The 13,520-nt window shown below is 36.8% G+C and overlaps 1 protein-coding gene across 3 annotated transcripts in view; it reads right to left on the bottom strand.

Annotated features, from left to right (window-relative positions):
- Positions 1 to 2,555: 2,555 nt before the first annotated feature.
- The window catches only part of Dram2 (DNA damage regulated autophagy modulator 2), a 30,345-nt gene continuing 19,380 nt past the window's right edge, over positions 2,556 to 13,520 (bottom strand). For 2 of the 3 annotated variants that reach the window (XM_029554651.1, XM_029554652.1), the window contains 5 exons: positions 13,197 to 13,336; positions 8,498 to 8,675; positions 7,938 to 8,020; positions 6,296 to 6,388; positions 2,556 to 5,789 (listed from right to left, as the gene is read on the bottom strand). In XM_029554651.1, the coding sequence (XP_029410511.1) occupies positions 5,682 to 5,789; positions 6,296 to 6,388; positions 7,938 to 8,020; positions 8,498 to 8,675; positions 13,197 to 13,336 (602 nt within the window). In that variant the 3' untranslated portion in view covers positions 2,556 to 5,681. The remainder of the gene's footprint in view (positions 5,790 to 6,295; positions 6,389 to 7,937; positions 8,021 to 8,497; positions 8,676 to 13,196; positions 13,337 to 13,520) is intronic. The other variant, XM_008850344.3, reaches the window with a different exon arrangement.

The following is a 13,520-nucleotide window of genomic DNA, read 5'->3' as shown; positions in this document are numbered from 1 at the left end:
TCGGTACTTGCCTGGCACCATTCCAGCCCTGGGTTTAATGCCCAGCACTAAAAAACTGTTCAAGAGTTAGATGAGAGATTTCCTGTGTGATACAACAGTTCTGTATCTTGATTGTGGTCATACAATTATACACAAGATAACATGCCACAGAATTATGCTCACACACCACAGGCATGCATGTACACATGCATATGCATGTAAAAATGGTAAATATGGGCCTTTTAACCCTAGATAAGAGTATTGCATCACTGGTAGTTTCCTAATTCCAGTATTTTGCTACAGTTATACAAAACATTATCCCTGAGAGAAATAGGTGAAAAGTAAATGTTATGCCATACTGTTTTGGCTAGTTATTTGAAAACAACAAGTTCAAACTAAATAACACATGGAAAAACAATTAAGGTCACCTTCAACTTTTTCTTTTCAAAATACTGAATTAACATTGGGTATTTCAGAAACACTTTTCTGGGGCAACAGCTGGGTAGATATGTAAGGCCGTAGGCATGGGGCCTCTCCTCAGAGTTATTCATCCTCACGGATCTCAGTATAGGCCTGTGAAAAAGTCCTCAACATAAGGGTTGCCACCTTCAACTTTTAATTATAGTACTTTCCTTTATCCTTTGGGGAAACATTCTAGGATCACAACTAGGTATCTAAAAACAAACAATATTGTACCTTATATATTTTATTCTACATGTATGCACATAAATTCAAAGCCTTTTCAACTTAGCACCATGCACAGCAGCTGTAACTTTTAGTTTACAGTGAAAGCAAAATTAACAAGAAATTATTTTCCCTTCTTCACAATGTCATGAACAGAGTTGTTCTCAGCAAGCTCCGCATATTATTTTCTTTCCTCATTAATCATCTTTATCTGGAAGAAGAACTTTAAAGCCTCCCCTGGAATACCTAAGTTTCCAGTATTACTGCACTTCTATTGTTGAGCCATTATTCAGCAAAGTAAGAGTTCCATGATCACAAGCACTGTAATAAATAAAATATACCATAAACAAGACAGCCACTAGATACCATGGGAAGGTAGTATAAACAGCAGGATGTAATGAACAAAAAGATAATTCACATGCCAGGTGAGCTGATAAAAGATTCTATCATGTGACTCAAAACAATAAAAAATTTCAATTTTACCAACTGTTTATTCCTCATAATTTTCACTTAATGTTTTAAGATCACAGGTAACTGTGCTATTTTCTTTCAATTCTGTTCAGAGTTTAGTATTACTTGTAACCTAAATATTTACAGAATTCTCCAAAGAAATAATGAGAACTCTGAATTTTCTTTTTGGCAAGGTTTGTAGTTGCCAATTTAATATTTCAGTAAACAGTCTTTTAGATTTTTCTGTCCAGTGTGGACTGAAGACCAGTGAATATCCAGTGTCTTCCAGTCCTTCAGCACCAATTGGGACTGCTGAGGCATCTGGCTCTGTGCACTGAGCAGCCTCTCCAGCATAAAAAGTACAGCCATTGTTGTACTTACTACTGAGCCCCTACTGTTTGGTTGTCAGTCATTCTAGCCAGCCTCTTTTCTACATTTTATACACATTCTGTCGATTCTGTTCTTTTAGAGAAGCCCACCTAATACATTCTCCTTTGACTTGACATTCATCATGCTTCCCTTTTTAATTTGATGAGTTTTCTTAGTAGGCTGCCATGCCAAATTACTATAAACTGGGTAACTTATAACAGAAATTTGTCCCTAAGTTTTAGAGGATAACTGTTCAAAATCAAGGTTCCCTCTAAAAGCACTGCAGGAAAATGCTTCATTGCTCTGTCTAAAAGCACTACAGGAAAATACTGCCTGGCTTCTGGCAAACTTAGGCATTCCTTGACTTGCAGCTATGTCTCTCCCGTCTCTGCCTCCATCTTCATGTGACCTTTTCTATATTCTTTTATATTCTGGCCTTCCTATAAGGACACTAGCCAGTAGGTTTGGGTCCACTCTAATGTAGTACAAACTAAGCTAATCATATTAATTACATTATCTAAACCAATTATATTAATTATATTATATTATTCCATCTAAAAAAAAATCATACTCTGCAGTTGCAGGAGGCAATGAACTTTGGGGGAGATACTATTCAGTTTTGCTAAGAGTTCATCAATTTTAATTACTATTTTTTGATTCACTCTTCACTTTGTTGATTTTTCTGTGTCAACTTCCAACAACGTCAACAAGGTCGTTAGTCAAGATCTCTTCAAATTTTTCTCCCTATCCTTTTTTCACTCTTCCTTCTGAAACTCAACTACAAAGAAGCTAGAGAATTTGATTTTTCCTTCAAATTTCAGATATTGTTTTTATTTTTACTCCTTTTATGAGATTTATATATTTTTCAACTGTGCTGTCTCCAAGTTTACTGATCAATTGCTGGGTTGTCTTAAATCATATTCAGTTCTAGAACTGTACAAATTTCCCTATCTTTGCTGAGGTTTTCTGTTTTCATACCTATTCTCCTCTTTCTCGTCTACATCTTTCAGTACTTTATCACTGTAGTTATCAACCTCTGATAACTCTGATTTATATTGACTGCTCCCTCCCTACAGGAAATTTTACGTCTTGCCATTTTTTTTTTTATTTTTGCCAGATATCTTCTACAAAAAGACAATAGTATGAAAAAAAATTAGTTTTTTCCTTTTTTTTCCCCCCATTTTTCTTTTTTGAGACAGGGTCTCACTATGTCACTCTGGCTGGCCTGGAGCTCCCTATATAGACCAGGCTGGCCTCAAACTCACAGAGCTCTGCATGCCTATATCTCACCAATGCTGGGATTGAAGGCCTGTGCTACCACACCCGGCCTATGAAAAACATTAATAGCTACCTTCAGCAAACAGTATGCCCTTCTTTTGCCCAGGCATTCGTGTCTGGGAGCCTGAATCAATCTGCTCTGCTGATGGAGAGGACCTGGCCTTTGTGGCTACAGTGTGACACACTTCATCATTCCATTTGATGATGACAAGTGACAAACATGCTTTCAGCAGAGATCGGGGTCTGAGCATTGGTGAGATCCTATTATAATCTTTGTACTTTTCAGCTGAACTGCTAGTTTCCTAAACAATAAATTTTTCTGTGCACTACATCATCATTGCAAATTTTAGGATATCTGGGGCATTTTCTTTATAATATACTTGTTTCCTTGACTTCCTGAGCCTCAGGACAACTCTTTTAGTCAATTAACAGGTCCTTTGGAGGATACAGTGGCTTACAGACCCTTAAAAGCCAGGGATGGTAGCACACTCCTATAATCCCATCACCTGTAAATCTAAGACAAAGAGGAAATAAGATTTTTCACTCTCAGTTCATGGTACCTGATAATTCTATTCACTATTTATGTTTTTAATAATTTCATACATGAGTACTGTATTTACATCATTTCTACTCCCCTTCTCTCCCTCCAACTTCTCCCATGTTCCCCCACTCCCTCTCAAATTGATGAACTCTTATTACGTGTGTATAATATATACTAAGTCCATTTAGTATTGCTCATGTGTACATGTAAGACCTATTTGGAAAGCTAAAGTTTCACACACACACAGACACACACAGACACACACAGACACACACACACAGACACAACACAGATTTTTAAAAGTCATTATTTTATCCAAACTACTGTATTCGACATATCGATAAGGGATATTTAGAGGAAGACTATCACTGTCTATCATCATGTCAGCCTTAAGGTTTGGGAGGAACACATAGTCCATATTTTTCTTGATTTATAATCTCTTCCTTAAACCCATTGTTTTCAGTTTTTCTTATTTTTAAGGGCAAGTTAACTAGCAGAATTTAAATACTATCTTAAAACAATTTCTTTATTGTCTGATACATATCTCTAAGGTTAATATTCTATGGGGCAATTAACAAGTCTAGGTTTTTCCCTTAGCCACCTTCCCCATATTTAGTTTCATGACTGAGTCTATTAACATCCATTTCGCCACCCTGCAGATACTTCCTAACTTGATTTATTGATAGATAACAATCAGGAACAGATACCCTCCATGTGTGGTTACATCACGATTACTGAAAGGCATAATACCTTTTCATGATCTGTATGGAAGTTTCTCCCCTAGTGATCAATCAACCACTGTTTACTGAAATGTCTTCCCTATACACTGCTGCTTGGCATAGGTAAGTACTCTTTACTTATTAGGTTAGAATGTTTCTTCAGAAACAGTTTCTGACTCCTATATCTAACAGTTTACTTATATTAGAAGTCTATAGCTCCAATATATAAACATTTTCCCTTAAATTGCTCCTTCTTACCATTTTTCTTCTGGTTTTAGTCCCATCTATTCTAAAAATATAAACTAGGTTAGTATTCTTCAAAGATTCTTTTATAAACTAGTTTGACATTGGGCACTTTCTAGGTCATTCTTCCTTTTAATCTTATTGGGATCTATGAATCATTATCTGCAGAGAGAATCAAGTAGAAACTATACAATCATTTGTATGACAAGAGAAAAAGATAGATGCATGTATCACATGTACCTTGGTTTTAATTTTTGCTTCTGATTTGAGTCTGTTCTCTAAAATCTAGGTTCTTAAAGATCACATTCCATTAAAAAAGCTCAACATCTACCTGCTTAAGACTACTTTTATTAGTAATTATAATTTTCTATCAGTGAAAATCCAAGAAGCACCTAACTGCAGTTTGGGGAGACTTTTGCTTGTTAGTAATCATATCTATTTTTATTCGCAGACTTATCAGTCTTATTTAGGAATATCAAAATTTATCTTGTTATATTCATTTATTGTAAGTGCCTGTGCATGCCACAGTATGCATGTGGGGATTCACATGAGTTGAGCTCTCTGCATTACGTGGGAGCCAGGGATTAAACTCAGGTTGTCAGGCTAAGCAGCAAGTGACTTTACTTACTGAGCCATGTCATCAGCCATTAACGCTTTTTCCTTATTAATATAGAATATAATGGTAGCAAATTTGCTATAGGTGTCTCTTCCCTTCACTGGTCATTATGAATGTAACAGTCCCAGAGACATAGGCTTTATGCAACTACTGTAAGCATGCATGACAGATCAATTAGTATGGTACCTGGCCTTGTGGTCATAATCACTTCAATACTTATTGAATCTCTTGTGCAAAATTTAATCTACCAAAGAATTCACATGAAGTTCAGGTCAAGTCATATTTACGAGGCGATGCTGGAACAACACTAGAAGTTTAAGCACTGTAAGAAATATATTAATATAGTCCAACTTCAACTTCAAATCCTAATTCGAAATGATTTGCTGACCAATGCTCCTTATTTTGGATCACTGAAAATGTCACTCATAAAAGTACTAACAGATTCTTTTACAATAACTTACAAAATGTTTAAGGCCAGTTACCCAGCCTACTTGGTACAGTTCAAACTGTTTCTCTTTAATAAAGTAGAAAAAAACTACAATGTTGTAGTCCTTTGGTTTTTATTTTCTGAGATTAAAAAAAATTATTGGGATAAATGTTTTTAAATAGTCTTCTTTGTAATGACATCCTTTAAGAAAACTTATCAAAGGGCTTATTACATGTCTCCTGATTACCATTCTTCATAAATGTCAGTCTGCATTGATTACCTCATTAAAAACTTCAGTGTATAATAAGCAACTTCTGTGAACTTTTCCTCAATCCCTGAGAATCATAATCATCACACATTTATTTTATCCTTTCATTAGAAATCTCTGGAAATCAGCGGTGTTCGTTCATTTGTAACAGGGCAAGGAGCAGTGTCATAGAGGGTTAATCCATGCAAAGTGGCTTCCACCCGCAAAGAAATTTTCTGGAACAGAAAAGAAAATTACATAGGGAAGTTTGGTCCATAAAGAGAGATGACCTCTTCAATATGTTCAAGATTTACAGATATAAATCTATCTAATGGAGAACAAAAATAGTTACACAGCCAAAAGTAGCACGACCTGACCACCAAGTAATAAGGGGACACCACCTCTTCTATTAGAAAATTTTCTGTTTTTCTTTAGGTTTTTACTACGATGTAGTAAAAACTGTTAGGGTTGTGCCTGTATGAATATATCCAAACTAGAAGTTTATCAGAGAATGTCTTAAGATATACTCTGTAATTTTCTATCAAGGCTGAACCTTGCTAGCAACACAGTTCTCCCCAAACGCAAAACAATTTTACCAGGAGTACTCTTTGAATATCACTCTCTCTGGTGCCAAATTCTCAACAGCGCAGTTTTACAAGCACCTGCAGATTTGCCAATGAGATGTTCTGGTTTCTACCTGAAGGAAATTTGACTTCACAGAAGCAGTATCATGTTTTCTTACCTGAAAATCACGAATATACGTGAGGAAAAATCCAACAAAGGAAAACAACATGGACCATTCTGCTGCAGTAGTGACCATGTGAAGCACGTAACCCTTGAGTGAGAGAAAGAATACTTTTGTGAAGTTTTATTCACATAATCTACAGTATTTCTCCAATTAAAAAAAAATCTCAAGTTTTTATGGCCCAGTCTGCCTTCTGAAAATAAGCCCTTGATTTTGTTTGTTTATTATTGTTCTGGAGGAGGACAGGGTCTCCCTGTAGTCCCAGCTGGCCTGGAACTCTGTATGTAGAGCAAGCTAGCCTCAATCATAGAGATGCACCTGCCTCTGTACTTTAAACCCGAGTACTGGGATTAAAGGTGTTGCCATCATGCCTGGTGAGCCCTTGATTTTTGGATATGCCTTGAGAATTAGAAAAGACATTTGGAGTTCCTCCTGATACCTGCTTCCATAGTTTCACTTGAAATAAAACTTCACTAAATAACTAAGATGAATCTAAATCTCTGCTCTATATCCAGGGAGCTGCTGTTTTTCCTAAAGTCCTAAGATTCATAAACAAACCTCTGTAATCCCCGAATTTGGGACAGTCAGGGAAGAGGATTGCAAATTCAAGGTGAGCCTAGGCTACATGGTGAGATCCTGCCTCAAACAAACAAAAAAAAGCAAAACAAACAAACAAACAAACAAACAAAAAATAAAGTTGTGCCTAGCCTGTACAGATACTGGGTTTGAGACCCAACACTAATTTTTTTTCAAGTATATATGAGGGAGGTACTGAAGAGAGCTCAGTTGGTACAGTACTTATGCAAGTACAAGAACCTGCAGTCTCTCCCCAGAAGCCACATTAAAAAGCCAGGTGCAGTGGTGTATGCTTATCATCCTAGAGCTGAGGAGGTGGAGACAGGCAGATCCCTGGAGTTCACCGCCTAGCCAGCACAGCCAAGTAGAAAACCTGCAGGCCAGTGAGACACCCTGTCTCAGAAAACATGATAAGCAGCAGCACTTGAAGAACCACAGCTGGGGTTGTCCTCTGGCTTCCACATGCATATATACATATACACAGTATAGTGTGTGTGTGTGTGTGTGTGTGTGTGTGTGTGTGTGTGTCTACGCAAAACTCATAAAATACCATTAGGAAAATTTCAAGAGTACTCAACTTAAACTTTAATAAGGGGTATCTTTATTGTTTGTATACTAATTTAAATTTTTATTTATACAGGGGTTGGAAAGATGGCTCAGCAGGTAAGAGTAAATGGTACTTTTCCAGAGGACCTGAGTTCAGGTCCCAACACGCATATTTGCGAATTCACAACTGTGTGTGACACCAGCTCCAGTGGATCTAATGCTTCTGGCCTGCCCAGGCATCCACAGGTGGCATACACTCACAAGAGACACATAAATAAAAAATGAAAATAAATCTTTTAAAAAATGATTTAAGTAGCCAGGTGTGGTGGCACACACCTTTAATTCCAGCACTCAGAAGGCAGAGGCAGGCTGTGAGTTCAAGGCCAGCTTGGTCTACATAGTGAGTTCCAGGACAGCTGAGGCTACAGAGAGACCCTGTCTCAAAAAAAACAAAAACAACAACAACACCAAAAAACATGTGTATATGTATATATGTTTATAGACTTTAAGCTCTTACTTTATCCTCAGGGTTCCAGTGCAGTTTCTGTACTAAATCAGCACCAAAATCGCCACTGTACAAAATTGATGAGCAAGTCAGCACTATAAAAAAAGTAAGTCAAGGAAGAATCTGAGAGACCTCTGGGTTTAAACTTGTAGATCCAACAGAAAAATCACCTTAAAAGTTAGCTCACACATTTGCTGCCAAGGTCCAAACCTGTTTCCTTAAAGAACCAATGTCGCACAGCAGTAATAAAACTAAAAATGAACCCAGAGAATCAGTATGAAATGGTTCTCATCTTCAATTCCTTCCCTCTTTGCTCAAGCAGCTCTAACATCAATCTCCATTGAATAATTGGTATACGGAGCATACTAACACCTTCATTTCTTTGAAGTACAATTATGCTTAAAATTATTTTTGTTCCTGGCTTAGTTATTGAATTTCATTCTAAATTTCAAGTACAAAGTCCTTCAAGCTTAGAGTTACTAAAAAAAAGAGCTACTTACAGTGTATCTACTGTATACATATTTTGCAATTCTGGTCTCTGAATTGTAGCCACATTTTACAGCAAAGGATACTGCTAAATGCACTTACTCCACACCAGATAACCAACAGTAGTCTGATCCAGAAGACTTGTTTGCTGTGAATTTTGGGTTGCATTTGGTAGGAAAGGATGGTCTGAACAAACATATATAATGAGCCCATACTGAAGGCGAGCACAGCTCCACATACATGTGCAACAAATAGTGCTGTTTTCTGAGAGGTGGGAAAAAGAAATCAGTAAGAGAAACTCAGACCACACTGACAATCCAGGATTTAAAAGCAGAGGCCAAAGATTTCAACAGGACAGTTACTGAGTGGAGAAGCTCCGCAGACACTACAAGTTACTTCCCGAAGCATTTTCTCTGACACTATATAACATATACCTGTAGATTACAGTGAAAACCAGGTGATTTCATGTGCTAACAATGAAAATGGCTAGCAATTACTCTTTTTCTAAACCTATTTAACATGCTGACTGGGTGCCTTTTAGATAACAGACAGTTTTAAGTTGTCAATAGATAAGTGAACAAAATAGACAAAAATGCAGCCCTCACAATTCACATTCTAGTGAAGGTGCACAACAACAAATAACAAACCAGGAAAGGGAAGCTCTATAGTACACATGAGAGGGCAGTAATAACAGGAAAGGAGCAGTTCAGGTTAAGAAGGGTTTGCATAGCTGAGAGTGTCAGCAGGGAGTTTCGATTTAAGTGTAACCTAAGGCCTTCTTGGCACCTCTTTGATTGATATTGATTATGGCACAGGGATTATCATTAATTATGCTTCCCCTTACCTTACTCATCTTATGGGTACTCAGCACTCACTCACATTTTACTTCTAACACTGTATAGCCCATCTATTTAAAAGTGACAGCAGTTCTCAAAATTCTACAATCAAATTTTTTAATCCAAGACGGTTGAACTGTTGCTTTTCTAAACTGGTGGCATTTATTTCCTTTGGTAGAAGGCACTGCTTCCTTCTTTACAATGAGTTGTACCAATTCACAAATCCAGTCTGTCTACATTTCCTTGGTTGAATGCTATTGTATAGAAGTAAGGGATTATAGCTTGTTTGTCAAAGGCACTGATTATCTTTTAGAGAGGGGCAGCTATGCTTGAGGGCTTGGAATGTTCTATAGAGATAAAGCTCAATATAGATACAGCCCAATCAATGTCAGCATATAGTTTCTAAGCAAAATCTTTGAATTAAAAAGTAAAAAATAAAGAATGGAGAGTATTTCCTGTTTTTAAAATTGAAATAAAAGTATACAAAGCTGGAACTTAACATAATTTACATTGAGTTTCATAATTTTAATGACTGAAAACAAAGGAGAAGATCCTGAGATTCCTGAACACTCTTTTGATGGAAAGCTAGGGCCTCTGGCAACTAGCTGGTCCTAAGGAGTGAATTTGTAGGGCTCTGACTAGGCTATGCTGAACCTTTCTGTAAAGAAAGTATACACAGAGAGACAGCACTTACAGATGATAATGCAAGCGCTCCGTACCAATGGAATACAAACTGCATCGTCTTGAATGTGACTAACTCCTACCCTCTGAATTATGACTTTTGCTAATTTTGCATTCATTCTTAATTCATTTCAATATTCTCTATAAATGTACCGTGCTTTGACTACTTTTTTGAACTGGTGAGAAAAAGACATATTCTTGAGAGATCACTTTGGAACCAAATAAAAAAAAAATCAAGAACTGATTAAAGGGAAAAAAGAGTGAATACAGATGAAGCACTGAGGAACCTGTGGAGTGGGCCATGTTAAAAAGGGTGAAAAGTAAGTATGTTCAAAAGGAGTTGGTATGGAAGGAAGTGGAGATAGAAATAATGAGAAGCAGCAGTATTCAAGAAATACCTACGAGAAAAAAACAGTACGTCATCACTACATTCAAAACACACTCCTAAGCTCTGCCAAACCATCATACTTCATTTTAGGCTATTTATAAACGTCATTTACGTACATTTTCCCATATAAACCAACTAAAATTTGCTTCTACAAAAGGGGGGAGGAAAAGGCAGGTAATACTCAACACTTTAAATAAGTGGGAAGAACTTCCATCAGAAAGAGCTAGTTGGTATTTGAGGCTGCTAGGGTCTATGGAAAAAAGGCCTAACAAAAAGAAAAAGTCATCAGTGAGAGACAAACAGGACATGTAAGAGGTCCAAAGTTGAAGGAGGAGGTGTAATCAAGAGAGTGAGTAAGCTGATCCAAAATGATAATGGTGTAGTTAAAGCAAATTAGGATAAATGCAGAAAACAAAACAAAGTCAGTAAAAAAAACTTACAGGAAATTAGGACACGGTAGAAAAGCAGCCCATATGTACACTATCAGGAATTCGGACTAGAGTTATTGGGTTGGGTATATACTTGGGATCCATTTAATTTCACAAAGAACAACTATAGCAAAAATTTTTTATCTATACCCTAAAAATTAAATAAAACATTTTTAATGCTGAGCTACAGAAACTAACTAGGGAAAGCAGAATTCTATTTTTATCACATACAGCTAGCTAACTGTCCACCAAAATTTTAGTTCCCCTTCCATAGCATAGGGAGATTATATTCCTTAACACCAACGTACAGCACTACATTTTCAAGTCACTCCAAGCCCCACTGAGCACTTCGAGAAAATGAGAATTAGTGAAATGATGTGACCCACAGCCAGATAACCAAGACTCTCTTCTCAATCTAACTCCACTCAGATTCCTCTGAACTTTCTTCTCAACTAGGCCTGGTATCTGCGGTTCAAGGTTTATCTCCACATTTCTAATTTAGGCAAGAATCTTGCCTAAATCCCATATCCTAAGTACCCAACCACCCTAATCAGGCTCCACAGTCTATCACCCCCCCCCAGGTGGTACCTAATCACCTCAGTCTGCTCTCAGTCAGTGCTCCTTCTTATCCTATGTGTTCCCTCTTAGGACCCTCATTCTGCTTTTTGACTATAAATTCCCATTCTTCTCTTCAGAGTTGAGCCCAACCTTTCTTCCTCAGTGAAACTCCTGTAAAAGTTGTAACTTCACCTATCAAGATAGAAGTCTGCCTGAGCCATTCTTTAATAAATGCCACTGAAGAATAACTTTTTACATAGGTTGAAGATTTAAGAAGGAGCTGTCATTTTTTACACCCTTTCTGCTGTTTCAGTCAGCAGGATCCAGAAGACAATTATGTCCTAGAGCATGTTAGAGCTCAAAGATGGACCAAGACTATGCTTTAAGCCATTGTGGGAAAAGGTGCCTGCCAAACAAAACAACAACAAAACCACCACCAAAACCAAACCCTTCACAGGAGATCTACCTATCTATCTATCTATCTATCTATCTATCTATCTATCTATCTATCTAATCTATCTATCTATCATCTATCTATCTCTACCTACCTATCTATATCTCTCTCTATTCTATCTATCTATCTATCTAATCTATCTATCTATCATCTATCTATCTATCTCTACCTACCTATCTACATCTCTCTCTCTATATATATAAAACATAAGTCTTCCTGTGATAAGCCATTGTTTCTTTGTTACAGCAGCTAGCATTATCTTAACTAATAGCCATTTGGACTATACTTAGAGTGATTATACAAGTTAAAATTCAAAATTAATCCAAAATCCAGCAATTCAAACACTTTAAAATTAAACACTTTCTAAGCACCCCCCCCAAAACAAACAAACAAACAAACAAATAAACAAACCCCCTCTAATATCTGATGCACTCTCAATCCTGAGCATTTCAGATAAGGAACGGTCAATCTCTTACTAACCATTACCTCAAATCCGAAATCAGGAGAGACTAATCAGAAGCAGAATAAGATGCTAAATTAAGACAAAATACGCACACACATTTGTATTGTATAATGGGTGTTTGTTAGTTATTAGATGCTAAACACTTTATCAAATGTCTCAACTAAAACTTTAAAGATCACAAAGATTAACCAAAGAGCACCACATATCCAGCATGCAACCAGTGACTCCTGAGAATGTCCACAGACAGGAAACTAGGAAGTTTACAAAAGTCACGGACTACTACAGCAACCTTTCCCTCAATGACGGACTGAATATACAATGATGGTCTTGTAAGATTAAGCTACCTACTGATATCATAGCCGTTACTTTACATAAGTGTAATCTATGATGTATGCACAATGGAACTGCTTAACAACGTATCTCCACCATTATAGTTCACACGACTTCATTTGGAGAAGGTTGGCTGTTACTTTAGTATTAAGAATTCTGAGAAAAAGTTGGAAAAGGTATATATCCCACCCTCACTTTCACAGCTACAGGGACCTAGGAATGCAGGCAATTGGCTGAAACAACCAAATAAGGATATAAGGTTAATGGTACATTACAAACAAAGTAGCCAAGGCTTAAATCTGCAATGATGGTCACATAATTTCTATTAATTTTCATTCAAACAAAGTCTTATATACATTAATTCTGTTTGATCTTGAAGTAATCCCCAACTAAGTAGCAATGAAGTCTAATAACTATCTTATGGATCTTGAAAAATTATAATATATACTGGTTCAAATGATTGAATATGAATTTTTCTAATAGTGAAAGTAGCTGTTTCTGAGAGGGTTAAATAACACAGCAGCAGTAATGCATTTGTTGAGGTAAAGAAACAGTTCAGAGCACATAATTGAGTGGACCGGCCTTCTCTTTTAACATGCATACTTATGAACTTTAGGAAAATACCTATGCTGGACTGAAAAACAAACCTGGAAATTTGCCACAAGTGAAAGTCCTAAACAACTCAGGATTCCAAGTACAAGGCCAGCCTTGTTTAATTTGATGATAATGTTCTCTTCAGGGTTCAGGGCATGAACTTGCTTATAACGAACATACATGGTGGCAAGACCTGGAAAAAGAAAATCCGAACAAAAACAAGTAATGAGTAACCAGGGGATAAAACCGTCAATGAAGTGGTCACAAAGGTCAATTGCTGCCCAGAAACACATACTGTCCTTTTAAGATTAACTCACAACAACAACGATAGTTTGGTTTTTTTTTAAACTTTTAGTTTTTCTTTTTTTTAACTTTTA

Source organism: Nannospalax galili, unplaced genomic scaffold, assembly GCF_000622305.1.
Source record: "Nannospalax galili isolate Female #2095 unplaced genomic scaffold, S.galili_v1.0 scaffold5, whole genome shotgun sequence".
Taxonomy (NCBI): domain Eukaryota; kingdom Metazoa; phylum Chordata; class Mammalia; order Rodentia; family Spalacidae; genus Nannospalax; species Nannospalax galili.
This window is presented reverse-complemented; position numbering and strand designations above follow the sequence as displayed.